The sequence below is a fragment of the Hyla sarda genome, chromosome 6 (genome assembly GCF_029499605.1).
Source record: "Hyla sarda isolate aHylSar1 chromosome 6, aHylSar1.hap1, whole genome shotgun sequence".
Classification (NCBI taxonomy): domain Eukaryota; kingdom Metazoa; phylum Chordata; class Amphibia; order Anura; family Hylidae; genus Hyla; species Hyla sarda.
In genome coordinates this window covers 296,558,085-296,585,539 of record NC_079194.1, presented here as the reverse complement: position 1 = coordinate 296,585,539, position 27,455 = coordinate 296,558,085, and the positions used below count along the sequence as shown (strand labels likewise).

Sequence of the window (27,455 nt, the reverse complement as noted above, 5' to 3'; positions counted from 1 at the left end):
TGCAAAAAAATGGTGGATTTATTAGCCTGACGGCGTAGCGATGTTTCGGCTGCCCACTTGCAGCCTTTTTCAAGCTCCTCCGGAGCTTGAAAAAGGCTGCAAGTGGGCAGCCAAAACGTCTCTACGCCACCAGGCTAATAAATCCAGCATTTTTTGCACCTTATATTGGAGTGCTGCGGAATTAATTTACTTGGCTATATATATATATATATATATATATATATATATATATATATATATATATACACACACATACAAATCTTTACATATATAATTGTTTTAAAATATACATATATGATTTTATTAAATATATATATATTTACATGTATATTATTTATATATATATATATATATATATATATATATATATATACACATACACACAAATATATATATATATATATATATATATATATATATACATACACACACGCAAATATATATATATATATATACACACACACACACAAATATTATATAACATTTTGGCATGTATTATTTATAAATATATATATATATATATATATATATATATATATATGTGGGAATAGTGAATTATTTTGTGTGTATCTTGGTTCCTTTATCTCCGTATCCATATGCTGAGAATGCTGTAAGGATGGATTTAACCACAGGCAGAGAATTCCCAGCTCAGAGTGAGATCTCTATTGCTATGCATGCTCTTAGGGAAGGCTGAGGATTTAAAGGAGTAACAGCGAGTGATGTCAGCCCTGCCTAAAATAGAGAGGGATAGACTGCAAATCCACTGCTAGGAGACTAAAACCTTCCAATCCCGCTCTAGTCAGCAGCAGGTCAACACGGTGCTCCTGGAAGAGGAGAAAGCAAAGGATCAAAGCAAACCCACAAGTCCACCTCCCCCTCTGGCATCGACCAAGAGAGCTGAATCTTCACCAGGGGTGGCAGTGCAAGCCCTCAAGTCATTTCAGGTCTGGATGCTGGAGAGACATTGAGCAGAGGCAGGTGCTCCCGGTTCCTATGTCTTTTTTTTGGTTGGGGGAACTCTGAGGATTATTTGAGACGTCTTATGTCACCACTGAAGGACTTCCCAAAGATCTTTTAAAGTGAACGCCGATCCCAGGGACCTCTTGGAGAAGACGCGGAACCCCGAAACATCATGACGTCCACTGAAGGGTGAGATGACTCTTCTTCTTCCCGTTAGATCTCTGTCGTAGGGTTCGCCACTACTTTGCTCCAGGTGGACCTGAATGCCATACAATGAGAATTACTCCCGTTCCGGTAGACAATGGGAACTGACTACGAGACAGATGAGTAGAACGGGTTAGAGATGGAAGGAGCGGGGGGGATAGAAGTCATCTACACACAGCCCATTAAGGGGTCTTTGTTGTGAACAGCTGTTTCGATTCTCTTCGCGTCTTCCACACAATAGATCCTGGTCTTAGACCGAAAGGTTTTGTCTATGATCCCTCGGTCTGTAACTCCGGGGGTCTAAAGAACCAGACTTAATCTTAAGGTAATTTAACAGATCCTGATTTAGATCTTCTTCTTAATGCACCTTCGAAAGATCTCGTTCATTGTATCATTGGGCTGGATTGACAATTCTGTGATAGTTAATGCCAACTTCCTTCCCCCCACCCCGATTCCTACAATGATATTTAATTGATAAAAATTGCCATAACCGTTGTCAGAATGATAGAGCTCGCCAGGGTCGTGCACTTATTTCTCACCAATTTTCGAAATAATGGTAATGTCTCCATATTATCCACGTTCCTCGTTCATTGATATTCCTTGGGAAGAGCCGAGACGTCTCGGGAGGATTGGTCACAGATTGTACTCAGATTAATACTTTTACTATCACAATCAGGGATGATTCAATTACTTTTTACCAAGAGATCGGGTCTCGCGGGGGCAGCGATGGCAAAGGGCCAGAGAAGATGCGCTTTTTTTTTTTTTTACACCGCCTGATGGTTTCAAATACATGAGACATAGGAGTCCTTTCGATGTATCGGGAGAGGTCTTGAACCTATAGATCCTACCTTGAGGCTCTATTTAATACAAATATATACCGTACATATCTATCTATCTATATATATACACACACACACACACACACACATATATGTATATATCTCGACTATGTATACAAATAGAGTGTGAGACTAAGACCAGGAATACAATTGTAGTATCAAGAAGGGGCTTGAACCTATAGACCCTACTTGGAGGGTCTATTATATTTATATATATATATATATATATATATATATATATATATATATATATGCAGATGTAGAGTCGTGTTGCATCTGAACACATAAATTAAAAAGAATAGAAACAATACTAAACAAAAGCAGGCGGCGAACAATGCCGCCACCTATACCGTGTTGCTGATTTGGAGGTAGGACCAGGGTTGTTAGGTCACATCTAGGACAATTTACTGGATGCCATAGAAGCTTTCTGTATCGATCGCCACTTCATTAAACATGCCTACCCCCCCCCCCCCAGGTGTTTCTATGGAGTCGTACACACCGTCTTTAATTGCTCACTACCCGACTTGACCACTAGAGGCAGTATTTTCCATTTTTGTGTCTGTTAAAAACAAAACACAAAGCAAAACAAAAGATTTTATTTTTTTATTATATTATGGCAATTCCATCTAGGATCAGATTATTAATGTGCAAATTTTTAGAAAAGTCCAAAATAAATTATATTATTATTAATTTTTTATTTTTATTTTAATATTAATATATTCATAATATATATATATATATATATATATATATATATATATATATATATATACACACACACACACACATATATATATATATATATATATATATATATATATATATATTCATATAAATATATAATATAATACTATATTATAAAAATTGTAAAAACAAAAAATAATAATAATGATATAATTTATTTTGGACTTTTCGAAAAATGTGCACATTAATAATCTGGTCCTAGACGGAAAGACTGGTCCACTGTATGACCAAGGCTCAGATCTATCTTCAAATCTAATTTCTTAATAACATAGTAACATAGTTCATAAGGTTGAAAAAAGACCAGAGTCCATCAAGTTCATCCTATATCCCCAATGAGTCCCTACTGAGTTGATCCAGAGGAAGCAAAAAACCCTCATACTAGAGGTAAAAATTCCTTCCCGACTCCAAATATCAGAATAAATCCCTGGATCAATGTTCTGTCCCTATAGATCTAGAATCCATAACCTTTAATGTTATTATTCTCCAAAAATGCATCCAGACCCCTTTTAAATTATTTTACAGAGTTTCCTATGACCACCTTCCCTGGGAGAGAATTCCACAGTCTCACTGCTCTTACAGTAAAGAACCCCCGTCTGTGCTGGTGTAGAAACCTTCTTTCCTCTAGACGTAGAGGATACCCCCTTGTTATAGATACAGTCCTGGGTATAAATACATCATGGAGAGATCTCTGTACTGTCCCCTGATATATTTATACATAGTTATTAGGTTGCCCCTAAACCTTCTTTTTTCTAAACTAAGTAACCCTAATTCTGATAATCTTTCTGGGTACTGTAGTCCTCCCATCCCCGTATTACTCTGGTTGCCCATCTTTGAACCCTCTCCAGAGCCACTTACAGCAGTGTTTCCCAATCAGGGTGTCTTCAGCTGTTGCAAAACTACAACGCTCAGCATGCCCGGACAGCCTCTGGCTGTCCGGGCATGCTGGGTGTTGTAGTTTTGCAACAGCTGCAGGCACCCTGGTTGGGAAACACTGTCTTAGGAAATCACAGCAGGAATGATTGATTTTTCACACGCCATTTCTTTCTCGGTCACGTCGATCGATTCATTGCTGTATAGGTATCGATTAAAACGCTTCAATTCTCGGTAATAAGAAAAATAGAAAATAAAGTCATTGAGTTTGAAATGAAATAAATACATTAACGAATTAACAAATTCATTTATTCATTTAATGATTCAATAATTCAGTTTAAATGAAATTAGTACAATCACTTAAAAAAATTTAATATTCATAATTTAATGAATTTAATAAATAAATAAATAATACTTTATTAAATGTATTGAATAATTAATAAAATTTGACATTTAAATATGAACTTAAATGATGCATTCCCATTGGTGGCGAGTGGTAGATGTGATTTCCATCATCTCTGACATTTTTAATTTTGAAAGCCGAGGTCCCTGCTCTCAAATCACCCAAGTGAGAGTAAAAAGAGTAAAAAGTATTCACACAAAAAAAACGTGCATGAAGATGTTGGCCATCGCAAGCCCTTCTCCAACAGGAGAGAGGCCCCCCAACAAACCAAACCCTTCGCCTCAGGGCCAAAAGGCACCTGTAAGGCTCCAGGGACAGTGTCCCCCTTCGCCGAAGCTACTCAGGGATCAAAAAGTGTTTCTGGCGAACAACTAGGCATTAACCAAGTTGCCACTGAGGAGCCAGTAAAACCGGTTCGGCATTCAAGTGAGATCCGGCACCCTGGGGTCACCACTCCCAGGGCACTTTTGCACCTCGGCCTTCACTCTACCCGAACCTTATGGCGAGATCCAGGTCACTTCAGGGCCCGTCGCCTGGCCATACAGCCGGCCCTGGTATACCTGCACCATTCTTTGTGGTTCCCGTATCCTGCCTTGGTGGTCTTCCACACCGCCAACTAATAGGAAGGTACTACACTTGATCTTAGCCAAAAGGCCGAGGAACGACATCTGACATTTTTCACGATCTACCGGTAGCAGGCCAAGGTGGGGTGGATTATTTTTTTTTTTTTTTTGGCATCACCATAGCCTTTGACCTGAGTGTGCCCCAAATTGAGATCTGTTGTTTATTTTGGAAAGGTTTGTCGATAGTTGACTGTGACTGTAACTATTTTTTTTTTTCAACGGCAAATCGTTCAAGTTCTTACAAAAATTTTGATTGGGTCCTTGCATGGAGAATTGGCAGTCAATGGTGTCATGGTGCCTTCACGCGCTTCAATTATGTCTCCGATTGTAGATCGTCACCTACTATATTCCGAAGGTGTGCATATTAGTAGCAGAAGCCGAAATGTGATTTGTGAAAGTTTGGACATCAGTTCTTCCTAATAAACTCCCCATATTCACTCTGCTGAGTGTGAGTGTTTGTCAATCAGAAGTGAGGGCTAAGACAGGGGTCAGGATCAGGTGTTAAAATTCAACTAGTCCCCTCCTTCTTTCCCCTAAGATCATCTGTTGAGTCGGGAAAGCCCTATGCACCAGCCAATAGGGCCGACCTTTGTCTTACATGTTTTGCCACCTTAAAGGAATAGTCCAAACTCAAATAGTTATCCCCCATACACAAAATATTGGGGAACAAGCTGATTGGTGAGGATCCAATTGCTGGGACCACCACTGATCAAGAGAACAGAGGAAAATTGGCCCCTGAAGAAATGAAGCGCTGTGCGGGTTGTGCTCCATTCATTCTCTATGGGGCTTCTGGACATTGCTGAGCTCATCTATGTTTTGAAGCCCCTGAGATAAAGCACTGGCCATACTGTACTCTATTCATTGGACATTTTTCCTCTATTCTCATTATAAGCGGGGGTCACAATGTTTGCCCACCCCACACTGATTTGCTGTGGATAGAGAATAGGCCTAAATTATTGATGTCTCAAAAAAATGTATGAAAGGTCTCCTGGCAAAATCCCAATGGGGGAGCTAGGTGTTTCACAGATCCCCTATTGTCTGGGACAAAGGCATGGTTGGTGAACTGAATGGTGAAAAAGCATTTGGAGGTTGGCACCATTTGATGGGGCCCCCGTGCTTAGTTGCACAGGAATGATATAACCATGGTTTGGACTGCCTCTAAGGTAGGTGCATCACTTGTCTTAACAAGCCATCTGGGGTAGATGGCCTTACCAGATCAATGAGATTAATATCGTAATGGGGTAGGTAAAATTCCCAGTCCAAAAGAAAAAACTTAGGTTTGATAACATGAAACTATTCCAGATATTTAGGTTCATGGCAAGGATGTTTGGAACTCAAATGGAATTGTGCAATTGGGACAATTCTTTATTATACGAAGTTCATGGCAGGGTCTTTTTAGTGATCAGCTGGGATCTATTGGAGAATCCAACAGTAGGTGTTGAATTCTCCTATGGCGCCTCCAAAGGTGTCATGAAGCATTACACTGTGCCCGTTGAAATCAATAAGGCTGTTTCGAGACACTCCATCAATTTTTACGCTCAGCTACTTCTTTTTTTGCCCACTCATTTTTCAAAATAAGAAGCTGACTCTCTTAAAGGGGTACTCCGTCCCTAGACATCTTATCCCCTATCCAAAAGATAGGGGATAAAATGTCTGATCGCGGGGGTCCCGCCGCTGGGGACCCCCACGATCTCCCTGCTGCATCCGACATTCGTTTTGAGAGTGAGGTGCAACGCCGGAGGCTCGTGATGTCACAGCCACGCCCCGCTCATGATGTCACGCCCCCTCAATGCAAGTCTATGGGAGGGGTGTGACTGTGACGTCATGGGCCTCCACCCCCGCATCGCCAGTCATCCGGCACGGAGCAAAGTTTGCTTCGTGCACCGGATGTTTGGGGTGCTGCCGCAGAGATTGCGAAGGTCCCCAGTGGCGAGACCCCCGCAATCAAACATCTTATCCCCTATCCTTTGGATAGGAGATAAGATGTCTAGGGGCAGAGTACTACTTTAATCCTGGAAAGACTTACCTCTATGGCCTTCGTTATGAAAGCCCCAGTATGGCTAATACCGTAGGTCACCAAATCCCCCTAACATTAGCCTCCCTACATAACACAATAAATGAATAATACAATGGATGTTCTGGACCTTGTTTGACTGATCTTATCCCACAGAAAGTCTTGAGTGTGAGGTTGGGAAGATCTGACATAAAGTCCGATTGGTACTCATGATGATACCTTACTTTGGTTTTGCATTTGAATGGATTTTCCTTGGTTCCAGATCAGTGACACCATTGGGCATGGGTAGATTATTGGTTGATCTTCTGAGTCTGACAAACCCATCTCCCCTACATCTGTAGGAGGCAAATTATTATAATAAATTTGTGAGAACACACCAAAATACAACGCATGGGCAGCCAAGAACTAAAGTGAGCAGGCCAAGTGGGAATGGGTAATACATAAGGAAACATGTGTTCTCTCCTATACCTTACCAACACTTCAAAAGAACTTTCCACTTCATTTGGATGCCTAAAGCTGAAAAGATCAATTGAATCTGTGGCATTCCCATCCCCCACTTCAAAGCCCATTGGGGGTCTATTCCTCCCATCCTTTACAACATGACATTAGAAGAAGGTGACACTTCAAAGCTGCTCCCTCCATACTCCTTGGGACAACATAGAAGAAAATAATTAATACATCAAACAAAGCGCAGCAAGCTAGAAAGAATGAATTAGCTTATAGATCCAGAATTAGGTGTCGCCAAAGTGTGATGAGATTGATCAATATATGTAGGACCATGAATGACCGAGATGAAAGAAGAAGCAGATGGAGATGTAATCTAGAGATTATTAAGTATATTAAAGAGTATTCTGGTGAAAAATAACATCCCCTATCCACAGGAGAGGGGATTAGTAGCTGGTCGCAGGGGATCTGACCACTGGGACACTCCGCGATCACTAGGACGGGACCCCGCCACTCTCAGTGAGGAGCATGTGTCCTCTACTGGTAGATGGCTTGCGCTCCATTCATTCCTATGGGAGTGCTGATGATTCCCGAGAACTGTACTCGGGTCTTTTCGGCGCTCCCATAGGAATGAACGAAGCACGTAATGGCCGCAGCACAGGTTCCTCACTGAGCACCAGGTCCCGTCTCCGTGATCCCAGCCATCACCCCCCACAGCGATCAGCTACTTATCCCTTATTCTGTGGGTCAAGTCCTGGGAAAAACTGGAATTCACCCACTCAAGGGCTTTCCACTCAAGGGCTGGTCTTGCAGGACTCCTACTAATGGGACCGGTATTCCTGATGTGGAAAAAGTTCAGAAACTCAGTTTCCATGCGTTCCTGCAGGACTTAAACCCTGGCCACCATGTTCTGAACTGGGGAACAGAAGATGAACTTGGCTTAGTCCCTCTCTCAAGTGTGCCCTATAATCCTTTTGCCCAATAAACCGCGGCGCAAAGCAGACATAGGTTCCAGTAATGATCACTGAGCCAACCAGGGCCGGTTCTGCCTATAGGCACCGCTCAAGTTAGTAACCCGCCAGCATCTGAAGCACTTGCATCCGAATCACCCACCCAGCCAGAACCACCGTCACAGGAGTGGGATTTGTTACAATGTGTCACCCCAGTAGTAAGGTGGGGCGTGTCAAAGGGCGGAGACAATGGGTGGGGTCAAGGAGCGGTAAAATTAGCTTTCGCCTTGGGTGCTAAAAGTACTTGAACCAGCCCTGTGTCAACGTGATGGCAAATAGTCAAACAGTGACTAAACCACAAGGACTTGAGTGACTACTCAAGATTTTTCAATGTTGGCCAGTCAGACTTTTCTTAGATTTGGAAAAAGGACTAACCATCTCAGTATAACATGTAAGGCCCCATGAATTAGGCCTTGCGGTCACCTCTACTTTTCAGTCGTTGGAGACAGTGATGGACAATATACTAGACTCAGGGGCATAGCTATAGAGGTAGCAATCACACCGGGGCCCTGGTGCCAGGTGTGCCCCAAAACACCTTTGCCCTATAAGAGACTAGTACTATAACACAAATAGAGAAGCATAACCGCGCATCCACCATTTGTATTTTGATCTACTTGCCTTTCAGCATAATTTAAAAAACTAACAGGTTGTTATTATACATTTTGATCAAAAAGTACAAGCCCACTCGCCACATCAAGGCCACCTAGTCAGAGTGGGTCCCTAACCTAATACTGGCGTAGTGCCCGGCGGTGAGCCCCACTGCTGCCCGACCAAGCCCCTGGCTCTGGGCTGCACCACCCCACAGACAAAGCATCACAGAAACAATGGCCCCCACAGAGCACCACACCTGTGTGAACACCTACCATGTGCTCCCTGCCAGAGGGCTGGGAGAATGCTAGGAGGAAACCCTTATGCAGTCTCATGCCTATTAAAAACACCTGGGAGCACATGGTAGGTGTTCACACTGGTGTGGTGCTCTGTGACGGCCATTATTCCTGTGATGCTTTGTCTGTGGGGTGGTGTGGCCAGGGGCTTGGTCGGGCAGTAGTGGGGCTGCCTGGCCACTGGGTCGTTTCCCCTGTGGGCATGGTGTCTCGGAGGCAGTGGTCGCCAGTGTTAGGTTAGGGACCCACTCTGACTAGGTGGCTTTGACGCGGCGAGTGGGCTTGTACTTTTTGATCAAAATGTATAATAACAACCTGTTAGCTTTTTAAATTATGCTGAGAAGCAAATAGATCAAAATACAAATGGTGGATGTGCGGCTGTGTTTCTCTATTTGTGTTGTACATTTGAGACCAGTATTATATTTGGCATATGGGGCCCTGTTGCAGATTCTGCATCGGGGCCCAGAAGCTACAAGCTACGACTCTGACATGAAGGCTGAGTGGGTGGCGATAGTTTGGGACTTCAAAAATCTGACGTACCAGAAGTCCCAGATTCCTGCTGTCACAGGAGACGACCGTAACACTACAATTTATGATGTTCAACCAACATGTGGACAGGCGGCACCATAGTGTCCAACATGTGCAAGACATTTTTTTTCCAAAAAGTTCTTTGACTTCTCAGAAGGCAGTGTCCCTAATGGTTGTATAATTTCTCTCTACAGTCCCATTTTTTTTTATGGGGTTGTCTCACGTATTGGACATCAAAAGAGGGTTGGGAATAAAGGGACCTTCCCGGGGGGGGGGGGTAATTTTGCCTTTCCTTGACCTCGTCCGTTGGCTCCGCCCTTTGACACACCCCACCTTACTACTGGGGTGACACACTGCATGGATGGGCTGGTGCTTCAGATGCTGGCAAAATTTATGGCTGTACTGCGTCCCCATCAAGAGTGCGCTCTAGGCGGCTGCCTATTTTGCCTATAGGCAGAGCAGGCCCTGTTCTACAGCAGGGGTCTCCAAACTGTGAACCTCCGAATGTTGCAAAACTACAACTTCCGGCATGCCGGGACAGCCAACAGCTGTTTTAGTTTGAGTTGTAGTTTTGCAACATCCGGACGGCCGTGGTTTGGAGACCACAAATCTAAACTATCATTCGACAAGTTTTTTTGCCTGGTGTCACTCATCAATGCATATCCATTATGAAAGACTGTAATAGCCAATATGGACTAAGATGTGTATTGTCACGTTCAGGCCATGTTCACACACCGTATAATCGGACCAAAAGTGGACAAAAAATGGGCATTGTTCTTTTTTACATTGTGTGAACATGGCCTAGGCTGAAACGATTGTTCCACAGACGATTGTTTATTCAGCGATTAATCCATCAACCCTCTTCTGTCTATCGTGTATGTCTGTAGTGGTTGGGGAGCTACCATGGATAATGTTCCCCGTCTGGTTGTCACTTTCTTTTTCCAAAAAAGTCCTCTATGGACAACCCTTTTTTTGTTAGGCTGAGGCCGGGACGGGTTGCGCCACAAGATAGATTTCTTGCAACTGTTGGGTCGCAGTCGCTGCCACTTGTGAGCCGCAACAGGATCCCATTCAGGTGCCTTAGCTCTGACACGGTGCAGCGTAACCTAACCTTTGAATGATCCCTTCTGTGGCCCTTATAATCAGCTGTAATTTTAAAGGGGTACTCCACTGGCACGCTCCCTCCCATAGACTTGCATTGAGGGGGCATGGCCGTGATGTCAGGAGGGGCAAGACCGACCCCAGCAGCATGAAAACAGCATTCAAAACATTTATTTCCGAATGCTGGGCAGTGGAGTACCCCTTTAAGGCTACAATCACATTATCGCTTTTCTCCATTCAGGGTCCGTTCGTTGCCAAGCAACCGTACCGAACAGACTCTTTGCCCAGATATAGCCATGTCCTGACTGATCCCATTGACTTGAATGGGTTCCATCCTGTGTCCATATTGGACATGTAGTATTTTTTTTCTCCGAGGTAGTCCAGCAAAAAAAAAAAAAAAAAAAAAGCACAGCAAAGCGTATAAGTTTGTGATTGCAGGGGGTCTGACCGCTGGGACCACGCGCACAATCTCCTGCCCAGCGCCCAACTTTCTGAGAGGGGCTCATGCTTCAGATGGCACATGCTCCATTCATTTCTATTGGAGATGCCCAAGTACAGCACTTGCCCCCATAGAGAATGAATGGAGCATCTGAAGCATGTACTCCACTCAGAGCGGGGGCACCGGGAGGAGATCTAGGAGGGTATAAGTTGTTTTTTGCCGGACTACCCCTTTAATTCCTGTCCTCTCACGATGGAGCTCCTTTTACCTTTAATGTGAATGTAGCCTTAGCCGCAAGTGTTTAATTCCCCTACAGCGCCACTGCAGGAGAAATGAAGCATGACATGGTGTCCATTGATGTCAACGAGCTTTCTGTGTGATACATGGTCCTTCTGGAAGATTTTAAAGGGGTACTCCGGTGGAAAACTTTTTTTTTTTTTTTTTTTTTAAATCAACTGATGCCAGAAAGTTACACAGATATGTAAATTACTTCTATTAAAAAAATATTAATCCTTCCAGTACTTATTAATGGTTGTATACTACAGAGGAAATTCTTTTCTTTTTGGATTTCTTTTCTGTCACGACCACAGTGCTCTCTGCTGACACCTCTGTCCATGTCAGGAACTGTCCAGAGTAGGAGAAAATCCCCATAGCAAACATATGCTGCTCTGGACATTTCCTTAAATGGACAGAGGGGTCAGCAGAGAGCACTGTGGTCGTGACAGAAAGAAAATCCAAAAAAGAAAATAATTTCCTCTGTAGTATACAGCCGCTAATAAGTACATGGAAGGATTAAGAATTTTTAATAGAAGTAATTTACAAATCTGTTTAACTTTCTGGCACCAGTTGATTTTGAAAAAAGAAAGTTTTCCACCGGATTACCCCTTTAAGTCTTTATAACAATTGGCTACTGGTTTCTATATATATCGTTGCTGTAATAAAATCCGACGTGTCCTCGCCTTGGATGTCCATAAGTCAAGAAGGAAACAAAGCTACAGCATGCCCAATGGATATAGGCGACAATAGACAGTGTCCCCATTGATATGAATAGGAAAGCTGTCTGGGCATGCTCTGTGACCTCAGGGAGGGAGAGGCTGAGCTGTAAGCAACAACTGTTATCTATACACTTGGGTCACCAATCACTGTAATCCTATATGTGATGATCAGGAGGGGACTGCAGGGACATAATCTCTACAGAGGTCGGAGTCTCAGCTTAATTTTAGGCCTAGTGGCCAGAATAGAAACCGCAATATTTTCAGATTATTTTATAGTATACAGAGTAAAGTAGAAAATTAGAAAAAAAACATCATAAAAAATTCAGAGACAGAGTCTTCACGCTCTTAACATCTATGACATCTCCATTGTTACTTATTGTACAAATATGTATTTCACCTCCTGCCCCCTGTACCTGATGTCTCCATAAAATAACACATCTTCTTTTATCTTATTTATTTTATTTATCTTATTTTCAGATGTTCTTGTATCTTTAAAGGGGTACTCCGCTCCTAGATATCTTATCCCCTATCCAAAGGATAGGGGATACGATGTTCGATCGGGGAGGTCCCACTGCTGGGGACCCCCGCGATCTCCCTGCTGCACACGACATTCGTTTAGGGCGTCAGGTTCAGCGCCGGAGGCTCGTGACGTCACGGTCACGCCCCGTTTGTGACATCACGGCCATGCCCCCTCAATGCAAGTCTATGGTAGGGGGTGTGACTACGCCCCCTACCATAGACTTGCACTGAGGGGGCATGGCCATGACGACACGAGCCTCCTCCCCGCATCGCCAGTCATCCGGCACAAAGTAAAGTTCGTCCGTGCACCGGATGTCTGGGGTGCCGCAGCCGAGATCGCAGGGGTCCCCCCCGATCAGACATCTTATCCCCTATGCTTTGGATAGGGGATAAGATGTCTAGGGGCGGAGTACCCCTCTAAAGGGGTACTCCAGTGGAAAACATTTTATTAAATCAACTGGTGCCAGAAAGTTAAACAGATTTGTAAATGACTTTTATTAAAAAATCTTAATCCTTCCAGTACTTTTAAGCAGCTGTATGCTACAGAGGAAATTCTTTTCTTTTTGAATTTATTTTTTTGTCTTGTCCACAGTGCTCTCTGCTGACACCTCTGTCAGTGTCAGGAACTGTCCAGAGCAGCATAGGTTTTCTATGGGGATTTTCTCCTGCTCTGGACAATTCCTGACACGGACAGAGGTGTCAGCAGAGAGCACTGTGGACAGGACAAAAAAAGAAATAAAAAAAAGAAAATAATTTCTGTAGCATACAGCTTCTAAAAAGTACTGGAAGGATAAAGATTTTTTTAATAGAAGTAATTTACAAGTCTGTTTAACTTTCTGGCACCAGTTGATTTAAAAAAAAAAAAAAAAAAAAATGTTTTCCACCGGAGTACCCCTTTAAGGGTTATACATCTTTGACACTTTGGTCAGATAAAGAGAGCGGGGTCACCGGGTGAGGACAGCAGAGGCTCAAGATCTTATGATAGATTACAGGCCGCCGGGTTCATATATCATCACTTGTCATAGCGCAGGGCACAAATCAGATTACCAACCAATAATAAAGGCCCTAAGGGAGAAGCCATAAAGTGAGATGTAGTGGTTGGTATAGATTAGAACTGTAATGTAGATGTAGCAGAGGAATCGGTGAAACAGAGATAAAAACGTGGTGCGAAACATCACTCACATGGGAGAATATATGGACGAATATTCGCCCTATGTACACGAAATTCACTATGTTCGTTCCCTTTTTTTTTTTGCATGCGAAAATTTTTGATGAAATTTGCATAATGCGCATGCGCAATTCTATCTTTCACCTAAAAGAAGGGAGGGATCAATGTCCAGTCTGGAAGTGACGATATATGCATAAATAGTCACAGAAATTCACATAAAAAAAAAACGAATATTCAACATCAACATACGATGCTTTTGTATGTCGGGTCCATCGCATAAACGGCTATCCGGCAGCGCAGACTGCTTCAGCTGCCCCCGGATAGCCGTTTACGGTGCCCCGTGTGGTCCGCTGACGATCACTTACCTGTCCTCGGGGCTCCGGCGTGTCCTCTTCGGGATCCCATGCATGGTTGGCGCTCTCCATCATCGCCATCACGTCGCTGCGCACGCCGTCCCGTCATCCAATAGGAGCGGCGTGCGTAGCGACGTGATGGCGGCGACGGAGAGTGAGGATGCCGGGGAAGCAGAGGCCTTGCTGGAGCGTCGGGGACACCCCGGGGACGCGGCGACAGCGATGGACGGCGACATCCAGGGAAGCGGTGACGGTCCGGAGCGGCGGGGACAGGTGAGTATAACTTCCTCTAACAGTGGTCTTCAACCTGCGGACCTCCAGATGTGGCAAAACTACAACACCCAGCATGCCCGGACAGCCGTTGGCTGTCCGGGCATGCTGGGTGTTGTAGTTATGCAACATCTGGAGGTCCGCAGGTTGAAGACCACTGTCCTATACTTTACATTGCACGGATCCCTCAACATACGATGGTTTCAACAAACGATGGTCCATTTGGAACGGATTACCATCGTATGTTGAGGGACCACTGTATAGATCTATATTCTAAATATTCGCAGAATCGCGAAGTGCCGATATTCGCGGTAAAAATTAGCATTTCGAATATTCGCGCTTAACACTAATGGGTACGTTCCTTGCCGCAGGAACATTCCCGCGACTGGACATACCCATACCTTCCGCCTATTCTGGGCTCTGTGGGACGCGGCACAGGAGATTGGCGACGGGAAGGAAGCTGTCAGTCACGCCCGAGATTGCGCCGGTCTCAACAGTTTTAACCCGTAGATGCCTGAATCTATAGGATTGACAAGGGAAGGCGGTTGCCCGTCATAATTGTACCGACACATAGAATAAAGATAACATCATATTTCTACACGGTGAACACCATAAACACCGTGTAGAAAAGGGCAAATTTTACCAATTTTTCACAATATTTTGGCGTTTTGCACAACATAAAAATAACTAATATACAGCACAAAGCCTTCCATATAAAGAGACACATGTCCGATTAGTACCACCCTGCATCATTAAAGGGGTTCTCCAGCATAAGGTGATTTTAGTACATACCCGCCAGACAGTAATGGACATGATTAGGAAGGATCTGCGCTTGTCTTAGGGCTAAAAAAGGTATTTTTCGTCATATAAGACGCTCCTAATTTTATAGGATAAAAATCTAGAAAATAAAGATTCTGAACCAAATACAATGTAAAGTATAGGACAGTGATCTTCAACCTGCGGACCTCAAGATGTTGCAAAACTACAACTCCTAGCATGCCCGGACAGCCGTTGGCTGTCCGGGCATGCTGGGAGTTGTAGTTTTGCAACATCTGGAGGTCCGCAGGTTGAAGACAATTGGTATAGGAGGTAGTACTCACGTGTCCCGCCGCTCCAGACCCGTCACCGATTCCCTGTATGTCGCCCTCCATCACTGTCGCCGCGTCCCCGGGGTGTCCCCATCGCTCCGGAACGTCTCTGCTGCCCGGTATCCTCGCTCTCCGTGGCCGCCATGACGCCGCTCCTATTGGATGACGGGATGGCGTGCGTGACGACGGGATGACGACGAATGAGAGCGCCGGCAATGCAGGGGATCCCGGCACGGAGCAGACACCGAGGAGGCAGGTAAGGTCCTTCCCGGTGTCCTGTAAGCTGTTCGGGACGCCGGGGTGCTCCCGAATAGCCCGACTGAACAGCCGGGTTAGTGTTATTTTCGCTTCAGACATGGCGGTCAGCTTTGATCGCCACATCTGAAGGGTTAATACAGGGCATCACCGCGATCGGTGATGTCCTGTATTAGCCGTGGGGCCCGGCCGTTGATGGCCGCAGGGACCGCCGCGATAGGTGTGTATTTTGGGGAGGAAAAAGTGCGTCTTATACGTCGAAAAATACGGTAGCTGTGAGTCCACATAATGCTGAGGATATCTTTTTGAGAACTGGCTGTTGGAGTTCGTTCTTTCAAACTACAAATCCCATAGTTCCTTGTTTGTAAGTGTGAGGTCGTTGTCCATACACCCACGCGTTTTGTATGCCGTTAAAAATAAACATTGGGACAAAAATCACAGAATAATTGTGAGACTATCATCGAACACAGGTACAGTCACTATATTATGAACTACACTAAATTTACAGCCCCTGTAGCACAGTCAAATAAAAAAAAAAATCCTGGAATACCCCTTTAAAGGGGTACTCCGCTAGAAAACTTCTTATCCCCTATCCAAAGGATAGGGAATGCGATGTCTAATCTCCACTGCAGCACTCCAGTAATCCGGTGCCAGAAAGTGAAACAGATTTGTAAATGACTTCTATTAAAAAATCTTAATCCTTCCAGTACTTTTTAGCAGCTGTATGCTACAGATGAAATTCTTTTCTTTTTGAATTTCTTTTTTTTCTTGTCCACAGTGCTCTCTTCTGACACCTCTGTCCGTGTCAGGAACTGTCCAGAGAAGCATAGGTTTGCTATGAGGATTTTCTCCTGCTCTGGACAGTTCCTGATATGGGCATCAGGTGTCAGCAGAGAGCACTGTGGACAAGACAAAAATAAAAGAACTTCCTCTGTAGCATACAGCTGCTAAAAAGTACTGGAAGGGTAAAGATTTTTTAACAGAAGCAATTTACAAATCTGTTTAACTTTCTGGCACCAGTTTTCCACCGGAGTACACCTTTAGCATGTATGCTCTGCTACACAGAGCATGCATGTTAATTGAGCAGGCGCCCGCATAGTCTTTTTTCTTTTGGTGGGCTACTATTACAGTCACTGGTTCGGGAACTTCTCCCTTTCAGAAATAAAGAGCCAGCCAGACGAAATCTGCGGCTCCCAAAAGAGGGCAGCACACACCAACGTTTGCCGGGCAGATGGAGACTCGAATTTATCCTGTAAATGTCATCTGGGCTTCCAGCTGCTGATAGAGAAGAGCTGAGCGCTCGCTGAGGCGGAGAACGTCGCACAACGCGCTCTGACAGATCTGCCTGTACTGACTGCTGTCACTTTACCCAGGCAGGAAGAACAAAAAAGGCTAAAATTAGCTAAAAAAAAAAAAAAGACAAAGAAGGGATTGTAGGTAAAAAGTTTATTTCTGTTGAGCCTTCACGTTACTGTAGAATAGGGAAATGTATATAGAGTAATCCCCTTATATACAATCCGGTTACTGAAATCACTCCAAGACTGCGCACAAGTTAAGTCATGGCGGAGAGCGGCCATGTTTTATCGATACGTGGGGAAGACTCTGATTAGGAAGTCTGTGAGTGAACCCTCCTGCCGTGTTTTCTTTATGATGATACGTGGCAGAAGAGCCCTTGGACAGAAGAAGTCCTCTCAGACACCAGGGGCTCGATGACACTGCTAGTTTTCCACCCACTTTAGTAGTGGTCTCCTAACTGTGGACCTCCAGGTGTTGCAAAACTACAACTCCCAGCATGCCCTGACAGCCGTTGGCATGCTGGGAGTTGTAGTTTTGCAACATCTGGAGGTTCATGGTTTGAAATCACTGCCCAACCACAACAATGAACAATGAAAGACACCCTAGTTCTCCATTACCCATTTGCCACCCTAGGCAAAAGCTAATTTTGCCCCCCCTTGACCCTGCCCATTGGCTCTGCCCTTTGATATGCCCCACCTTACTACTGGGGTGACACACTGTAACAAACCTCCTCCTCATGTAATCTCCTTACTACTGGGGTGACACACTGTAACAAACCCTCTCCTCATGTAATCTCCTTACTACTGGGGTGACACACTGTAACAAACCTCCTCCTCATGTAATCTCCTTACTACTGGGGTGACACACTGTAACAAACCTCCTCCTCATGTAATCTCCTTACTACTGGGGTGACACACTGTAACAAACCTCCTCCTAATGTAATCACCTTACTACTGGGATGACACACTGTAACAAACCTCCTCCTCATGTAATCTCCTTACTACTGGGGTGACACACTGTAACAAACCTCCTCCTCATGTAATCTCCTTACTACTGGGGTGACACACTGTAACAAACCTCCTCCTCATGTAATCTCCTTACTACTGGGGTGACACACTGTAACAAAACTCCTCCTCATGTAATTTCCTTACTACTGGGGTGACACACTGTAACAAACCTCCTCCTCATGTAATCTCCTTACTACTGGGGTGATACACTAACAAACCTCCTCCTCATGTAATCTCCTTACTACTGGGGTGACACACTGTAACACCTCCTCCTCATGAAATCTCCTTACTACTGGGGTGACACACTGTAACAAACCTCCTCCTAATCTAATCTCCTTACTACTGGGGTGACACACTGTAACAAACCTCCTCCTCATGTAATTTCCTTACTACTGGGGTGACACACTGTAACAAACCTCCTCCTCATGTAATCTCCTTACTACTGGAGTGATACACTGTAACAAACCTCCTCCTCATGTAATCTCCTTACTACTGGGGTGACACACTGTAACAAACCCCCTCCTCTACCAAACTTTTTTTGCAGCGGGCAGAGCGGTGCCCTCATCCAGAGGGTGCTCTAGGCGGCTGCCTATTTTGCCAGCCCTGTACCCATGAGTGACCCATACTACTGATAATGGACATGCTTAGGAAGGATCAGTGCTTGTCTTGGGGATAAATAGCTATGTTATGAGATTACCATAACGCTGCGACTATCTTTTTATGAAATGGCTATTTCCTGTTGGAGTTCCCTCCCTCCAAATACTAGTCCCAGGATTTCTTGTTTATAAGTGTGAGGTCACTTTTTTCCCCTCCCACACATCAGTCACCCCACCCATTGCAGCACAGTTAGGCTCCCTTCCATGCATTCTGTGTCTTAAAGGAGTACTCCACTGCTCAGTGTTTGGAACAAACTGTTCCGAACGCTGGAGCCGGGAGCTTGTGACGTCATAGCCCCACCCCTCTCATGACATCACGCCCCACCCCCTCAATTCAAGTCTATGGGAGGGGGCGTGACGGCTGTCACGCCCCCTCCCATAGACTTGCATTGAGGGGGCGGGGCGTGATGTCATGAGGGGGCAGGGCTATGATGTCACAAGCTCCCGGCGCCGGCAACTAAGTTCGGAACAGTTTGTTATAAAATGCTGAGCTGTGGCGTACTCCTTTAAACTACAATTCCCTGCAGCCCTTGGGAGAATGATCTCCCTCTCACCCAGTGGTCGCTCCACCCATTAAAGCACAGACAAGCTCCCTTTCAACACCTGACTAGTGAAGTAATGTCTGGGGCTGCATTGCAACCTGGGAAAGGCCCGAGACAACAGTCAGGACCACTCCAGAGGGCCCAAACTCTGACACAGTGATGGGCCCAAAAGGTCCAGCAGAAGACAACGTCACTTGGAGGTGACTTAACAGCCAATCACTAGGGGCCATTATTTATTTCAAATATTAGTCCTTATGTACAGTACAGTGATAACAGTGAAGATCTACATGGAATCATAAGTGGATGTGTAAATGTGTATATGGAGGATGGACCAGCAGAATCATCTCTTGTGGTGGCCTTAGAAACCCTGCTATCATTTGTGCCTCTACAAATCCTACTGGTACAAGAACCTCCAAAGAAAGTATTAGGACCCATTCACACTACGTATTTTCTAAGCATAATTCCACTGCAGAAAATTTGGTGCAGCAGCCTCCCATTGTTTTTAATGGGATTCGGCTGCACCATTCCCACTATGGCGGATATTCCAGACCATGTCAAAAGAATGAACAGCATAGGGTTGCAATGGGGATTTTCTCCTGCTCTGGACAGTTCCTTATACGGGCATCAGGTGTAAGCAGAGAGCACTGTGGATAAGACAAAAAAGAAATTCAAAATGAAAAGAATACAGCTGCTAAAAAGTACTGGAAGGATAAAGATTTTTTAATAGAAGTCATTTACAAATCTGTTTAACTTTCTGGCACCAGTTGATTTAAAAAAAAAAAAATTCCACCGGAGTACCCCTTTAAGCCAAGGGGTTGGGTAGATTCAAGTGGACAACGACCATATAAAGTGGCCTCCCCCCAGGGGTCACCAATGTGCAGGAATGTTAAAATACAACGGTGACTGAGTGACTTTGAAAACTGATCTGGCCCTTAAAGGGTCTCGGCAGGTGTGGTGATAAATATGGCGGCCTGCTGTCAATAAGAACACATGTGGTCGGATGGATAATTGCGGCAAACTGCGTTCTGATTGTTTAACCTCCTGACCTCTGGGCTAGTAATAAATTGAGCTATGGCCATAAATCACCGGATATTGGGCGAAGCGTGAATTATGCAGAGGAGACACAAGTGTAATTCATGAAGGGATCGATACCGAGCCAGAGACCCTCCACAGGGCTGTCAGATTGACTGCGGTGACAGCTGAGATCTGTATCGACGGAAATGTCTTATAGATGGACTTGGTTTCCATGGAGATTAATATGGAGTATTCTGACCCTGATGGGAACATCAAAACACTAGAATCTGCTCCATTGGGCACAGTCAATAGTTTCAACATGGTGGGACACCAGAACATAAGACTGAAAGGGGCTGTCCACCTTATGAGTCATAATAAGGGGCTGTCCACCTTATGAGACATAATAAGGGGTCGTCCACCTTATGAGTCATAATAAGGGGTCGTCCACCTTATGAGTCATAATAAAGGGTCGTCCACCTTATGAGTCATAATAAGGGGTCGTCTACCTTATGAGTTATAATAAGGGGTTGTCCACCTTATGAGTCATAATAAGGGGTTGTCCACCTTATGAGTCATAATAAGGGGTTGTCCACCTTATGAGACATAATAAGGGGTTGTCCACCTTATGAGTCATAATAAGGGGTTGTCCACCTTATGAGTCATAATAAGGGGTTGTCCACCTTATGAGTCATAATAAGGGGTTGTCCACCTTATGAGACATAATAAGGGGTTGTCCACCTTATGAGTCATAATAAGGGGTTGTCCACCTTATGAGTCATAATAAGGGGTTGTCCACCTTATGAGTCATAATAAGGGGTCGTGCACCTTATGAGTCATAATAAAGGAATGAAGAGAGTCCAGCTCACCTCCCGTGTCGTGCTATGCACGGACCGGTGCCCGGCCAGGCGCCCCGGATACTAGAAAAGAAGAAGGAGTCCAGCACTGCAGTGAAGGCAGCTTTATTATGTGAGGAGCAAGCATTAAAAGCACACTAGTCAGACATGTTTCAAGCGCGAACGCGAGGAAGAGCGTTCGCGCTTGAAACATGTCTGACTAGTGTGCTTTTAATGCTTGCTCCTCACATAATAAAGCTGCCTTCACTGAAGTGCTGGACTCCTTCTTCATTTCATAATAAAGGGTCGTCCACCTTATGAGTCATAATAAGGAGTCATCCACCTTATGAGTCATAATAAGGGGTTGTCCACCTTATGAGTTGTAATAAGGGGTTGTCCACCTTATGAGACATAATAAGGGGTTGTCCACCTTATGAGACATAATAAGGGGTTGTCCACCTTATGAGACATAATAAGGGGTTGTCCACCTTATGAGACATAATAAGGAGTTGTCCACCTTATGAGTCATAATAAGGAGTCGTCCACCTTATGAGTCATAATAAGGGGTCGTCCACCTTATGAGTCATAATAAGGGGTCGTCCACCTTATGAGTCATAATAAGGGGTCGTCCACCTTATGAGTCATAATAAGGGGTCGTCCACCTTATGAGACATAATAAGGGGTTGTCCACCTTATGAGTTATAATAAGGGGTTGTCCACCTTATGAGACATAATAAGGGGTCGTCCACCTTATGAGTCATAATAAGGGGTCGTCCACCTTATGAGTCATAATAAGGGGTCGTCCACCTTATGAGTTATAATAAGGGGTCGTCCACCTTATGAGTCATAATAAGGGGTTGTCCTCCTTATGAGTCATAATAAGGGGTCGTCCACCTTATGAGTCATAATAAGGGGTCGTCCACCTTATGAGTCATAATAAGGGGTCGTCCACCTTATGAGTCATAAGGGGTTGTCCACCTTATGAGTCATAATAAGGGGTCGTCCACCTTATGAATCATAATAAGGGGTCGTCCACCTTAGGAATCATAATAAGGGGTCGTCCACCTTATGAGTTATAATAAGGGGTTGTCCACCTTATGGGTTATAATAAGGGGGTCCCCTGTTCGGGGACCCTCTTTTTTTTGGTCAGAATGTAGAGTAGTTACAAAGAGTGTCTCTCTCTCCGGAGGACCTGTATTGTCCTGCATTACACAGGCAAACTACTGATTTAAATAAGCACCGTGTAATACCGGACGCTCCGGCATATAAGACGCACCCAATTTTAAAGGAGGAAAATCTAGAATGCAATGTAAAGTATAGGACAGTGATCTTCAACCAGCGGACCTCCAGATGTTGCAAAACTACAACTCCCAGCATGCCCGGACAGCCGTTGGTTGTCCGGGCATGCCAGGAATTGTAGTTTTACAACATCTGGAGGTCCGCAGGTTGAAGACCACTGGTATAGGAGGTAATACTCACGTGTCCCCGCCGCTCCGGACCGTCACCGCTGCCCTGGATGTCGCCCTCCATCGCTGTGTCCCCGGGGTGTTCCTGTCGCTCCGGAACGTCTCTGCTGCCCGGTATCCTCGCTCTCCGTCGCCGCCATCACGTTGCTACGCACGCCGCTCCTATTGGATGACGGGACGGAGTGAGCGACGACATGATGACGACGAAGGAGAGCGCCGGCCATGCAGGGGATCCCGGCACGTAGCAGACACCGAGGAGGCAGGTAAGGTCCCTCCCGGTGCAGCCAGGTTAGTGTCACTTTCCCTTCAGACGCGGCGGTCAGCTTTGATCACCGCGTCTGAAGGGTTAATACAGGGCATCACCGCGATCGGTGATGTCCTGTATTAGCCTCGGGTCCCGGCCGTTGATGGCCGCGGGAACCGCCGCGATAGGACAGGGTTTTAATGTGTATTCGCCGTATAAGACGCACCAACTTTTCCCCCCAGTTTTGGGGAAGAAAAAGTGCGTCTTATATGGCGAAAAATATGGTACTTAAAGGGGTCCTCCAGTGGGAAACTTTTCTTTAAAGGGGTACTCCGGAGCTAAGACATCTTATCCCCTATCCAAAGGATAGGGGATAAGATGCCTGATCGCGGGGGTCCCGCCCTGTGATCTTGCACGCAGCACCCGTTACCATCAGTCCCCGAAGCGTGTTCGCTCCGGGTCTGATGAGTGGCCATCATGGCTCCGCCCCCTGTATGACGTCACGCTCGTCCCCCTCACTGCAAGCCTATGGGAGGGGGCGTGACAGCGTGACTTGCATTGAGGAGGCGTTTTTCTGTTTTTGCTCTTTCGTGTTTTAATCCTCACCTTTTAAAAATCATAACTCTTTCAATTTTGCACCTAAAAATTCATATTAAGGCTTATTTTTTGCACCAGCAATTTTACTTTGTAATGACATCAGTCATTTTACCCAAAAATCTATGGCGAAACGGCAAAAAAAATAATTGTGCAACAAAATTGAAGAAAAAACACCATTTTGTAAATTTTGGGGGCTTCCGTTTCTACGCAGTAAATTTTTCTGTAAAAATGACACCTTATCATTATTCTGTAGGTCCATACGATTAAAATGATCCCCTACTTATATAGGTTGGATTTTATCATACTTTTGGAAAAAATCATAAATACATGCACGAAAATTAATACATTTTAAATTGTCCTTTTCGGACCCCTATAACTTTTTTTATTTTTCCACGTACGGGTATGAGGGCTCATTTAATTGGTACCATTTTTGTTTTGGTCGAACTTTTTGATCGCTTTTTATTCCTTTTTTTAAAATACATTTTTATGAAATATAATGAAAGTGACCAAAAATACGCTATTTTGAACTTTGGAATTTCTTTGTGCGTGACCGTGCAGTTTAATTAATTATATATTTTTATAGTTTGGACATTTACGCACATGGCGATACCATGCATGTTTATTTTTATTATGTCTGTATATTTTTTATATAGAATTTGGGAAAAGGGGGTGATTTAAACTTTTAATAAGGAAGGGGTTAAAGTGTGTGTTTTTAAACTTTGTCACTTTTTTTTTTTTTTTTTTTTTTTTTTTTTTTACACTTTTAGTTCCCTTAGGGGACTTTTAGGAGGAATCATTTGATTCCTCATACAGATCATTGTGGTTTCATAGAACCACATTGTTCTGTGTGCTCTGCACTCGACTGATAAAGCCTGGTCCTGCCGGAACAGCAGGAGAGGTAAGCCCTCAGGTTACCTCAGCAGTGGTAACCCCCCCCCCCCCGCCCCCCTGCGTGATCAGGCTTTGGGAGGGAGTGCGATCCACCATACTGGACCACCAGGGACGGGATAAAGGCATGTTCAGCGGCGATCTAAAGGGTTAATAGCCGGCAGCAGTGACTGCCGCACGTCGGCTATTAACGCCGACCCTCAGCTACAGGAATCAGCTGGGGGCCGGCCGGTATGACGCGGGCTCTAGTTAGGAGCCCGTGTCATACCCTGTTAACGGCACATGGACGAGCATAGACGTCCATGGTCGTCAAAGGGGTACTCCGCCCCTGGCATCTTATCCCCTATCCAAAGGATAGGGGATAAGATGTCAGATCGCCGCAGTCCCGCTGCTGGGGACCCCGGGGATCGCCGCTGCGGCACCCCGCCATCATTACTGCACAGAGCGAGTTCACTCTGTGTGTAATGACGGGCGATACAGGGGCCGGAGCAGCATGACATCATGGCTCCGCCCCTCCTGACATCATGGCCCGTCCCCTTAATGCAAGTCTATGGCAGGGGGCGTGACGACTGCCACGCCCCCTCCCATAGACTTGTATTGACGGGGGCGGGGCGTGACATCACGAGGGGCGGAGCCATGACGTAACGATGCTCCGGCCCCTGTATCGCCCGTCATTACACACAGAGTGAACTCGCTCTGCGCAGTAATGATAGCCGGGTGCTGCAGCGGCGATCCCCGGGGTCCCCAGCAGCGGGACCCAGGTGATCTGACATCTTATTCCCTATCCTTTGGATAGGGGATAAGATGTCTAGGGGCGGAGTACCCCTTTAACAGGTTAAATCAACTGGTGCCAGAAAGTTAAACAAATTTGTAAATTACTTCTATTAAAAATCTTAATCCTTCCAGTACTTTTAAGGGGCTGTATACTAAAGAGAAAATGCTTTTCTTTTGGGATTTCTCTCCTGTCACGACCACAGTGCTCTCTGCTGACCTCTGCTGTCCATTTTAAGAACTGTCCAGAGCAGCATATGTTTGCTATGGGGATTTTCTACTGCTCTGGAAGTTTTCCCCCGGAGTACCCCGTTAATTTAATCTGTGGGGGCGCTGCAGGGAAACTGGACACTTACTGGCAACATTTCTCGAAGAGTACAGCTTGATTGTGGGGGGGGGGGGGGGTGTCCCAGCAGGGAGAGGCTTGGTGATCGGAGCAGTGTTCCCCCAATCAGAGTGCCTCCAGCTGTTGCAAAACTACAACTTCCAGCATGCCCGGACAGCCTTTGGTATGGAAACACTGATTGTGGGGGTCCCTATAGGGAGAAACTTGGTTATAAGCCTTTTGTCCAGAGCAGTGTTCCCGAACCAAGGTGCCTCCAGCTGTTGCAAAACTATAACTCCCAGCATGCCCGGACAGCCTTTGGCTGTCCGGGCCTGCTGGGAGTTGTAGTTTTGCAACAGCTGGAGGCACCCTGGTTGGGAAACACTTGATTGTTGGGGGATCCCAGCAGGAAAAAATGTGGCAATCAGCTCATAGACCAGAACAGTGTTCCCCATGCAGGGTGCCTCCAGCTGTTGCAAAACTACAACTTCCAGCATGTTGAGACTTGTAGTTTCGCAACAGCTGTAGTTACCCTGGTTGTGAAACACCTGTCCAAAGACTCTTGGTTTCTATATGCACTGTGTAATGCTTGATTTCCCCTGTGGGTGGCGCTGCAGAAGAATTAAACAGTTGCTTTCAAGTTCTTCAATGGATAAGCTGATTACCCCGTGATTGTCCATGTTATGTATATACCAGAGCAGGGACTCCTCTCAAAGGCAGGAGTCCCTGCTCCTATACGGTACACTGAGCGACTGAGTTGAGTGCAGAGCTCCCGTCAAATTGAATGTGAATGTATGCATACAGCATCGCTGCCAACCTTCAGGCCACTCGGTGTACAGAAGCAGGAACAAAACAAATCCAAAAGCAATGACAAAACGTTTGGATGCTAACAAATCCAAATTTTTGGAAAATTTGGGCTGAATTGGATTCATGCCTTCTACTATGCAGATTGTCATCCCAAATGCTGTGGTATTGTGTAGAAAGTGTGTAGTAGTGTTTAAAGGGGGTTATCCAGGAATAGAAAAAAACAGAGCTAATTTGTTTCAAGAACAGCTCCCTGTCTGTCTCTAGGTTGAGTGTGGTTCTGCAGCTCAGTCCCATTGAAGTGAATGGAGCCAAGTGGTAATACCACACCCAACCTGGGGACAGACGTGGAGCTGTTTTTGAAAGAAATTAGCTCCGTTTTTCTATTCCTGGATAACCCCTTTAAAGGGGTACTCCGGCGCTTAGACACTCTTATCCCCTAGCCAAAGGAGCGTGTTCGCTCCGGGTCTGATTACTGCCGACCGAGGGGCCGGAGCATTGTGACATCACGGCTCCGCCCCCGCATGACGTCACGCTCCGCCCCCTCAATGCAAGCCTATGGGAGGGGGCGTGACAGCTGTCAGAGGCGTGTAGGACCCCCGCGATCAGGCATCTTATCCCCTATCCTTTGGATAGGGGATAAGATGTCTAAGCGCCGGAGTACCCCTTTAACCACTATTTAGCATTATTATAAGGCATTGTAGGTCAGTATTATGGGGCTGTGTATGCCTTATGTGGTGAGCCCCCGGTGTTATAGTGGGACCATGGGGTGTAGCGGTGTAGGTAGCAGGGCCAGATGTTGTTAAGCCCTAGTTTTCGTGACGCCAGGATGTGGTTGTATGGTGTAAGGCACCGCAGACAACCAGCCCAAAAACGGCCTATAGTAAATGACCAAAGCAGAGTTTTGATGCAACTTTACAGGAGGCAGAAAACAGTCTTTACAAATAGCCAACTCGACAGAGGTGACCGGGAACCTCTCAGGCTTGCTTGGACTTGTAGTTATTATAATGACAATGCGGCCACTGTACTACTGTTATGACTTTTTAGGGACAGTACGGACATGACTTGTACTCACAGATTTGATGTGGCTGCAGGTTTATAGGCTTTGGCCCAGATATGCTTTTGGGTCCAGGAGATAAGAGAGCGAGAACAGAGACTACAGCCCCTTATATATCAGGGCCTGGACTAAAGCTCATTGGTTGCTGGTTGCCTGGTTACCTGTGCTAATGGAACTCATGCTATATCATGTGATCACACATCACATGACTCATCACATGACCTCAGGAAGGTCCTATACAGGG

The 27,455-nt window shown here is 45.3% G+C and overlaps 1 protein-coding gene across 2 annotated transcripts in view; it reads left to right on the top strand.

Annotated features, from left to right (window-relative positions):
• The first annotated feature begins 693 nt into the window (after positions 1-693).
• SLC1A2 (solute carrier family 1 member 2) overlaps positions 694-27,455 on the top strand; it is a 129,506-nt gene continuing 102,744 nt past the window's right edge. Inside the window, exon 1 of one of the 2 annotated variants that reach the window (XM_056527870.1) lies at positions 694-1,149. In XM_056527870.1, the coding sequence (XP_056383845.1) occupies positions 1,133-1,149 (17 nt within the window). In that variant the 5' untranslated portion in view covers positions 694-1,132. The remainder of the gene's footprint in view (positions 1,150-27,455) is intronic. The other variant, XM_056527869.1, reaches the window with a different exon arrangement.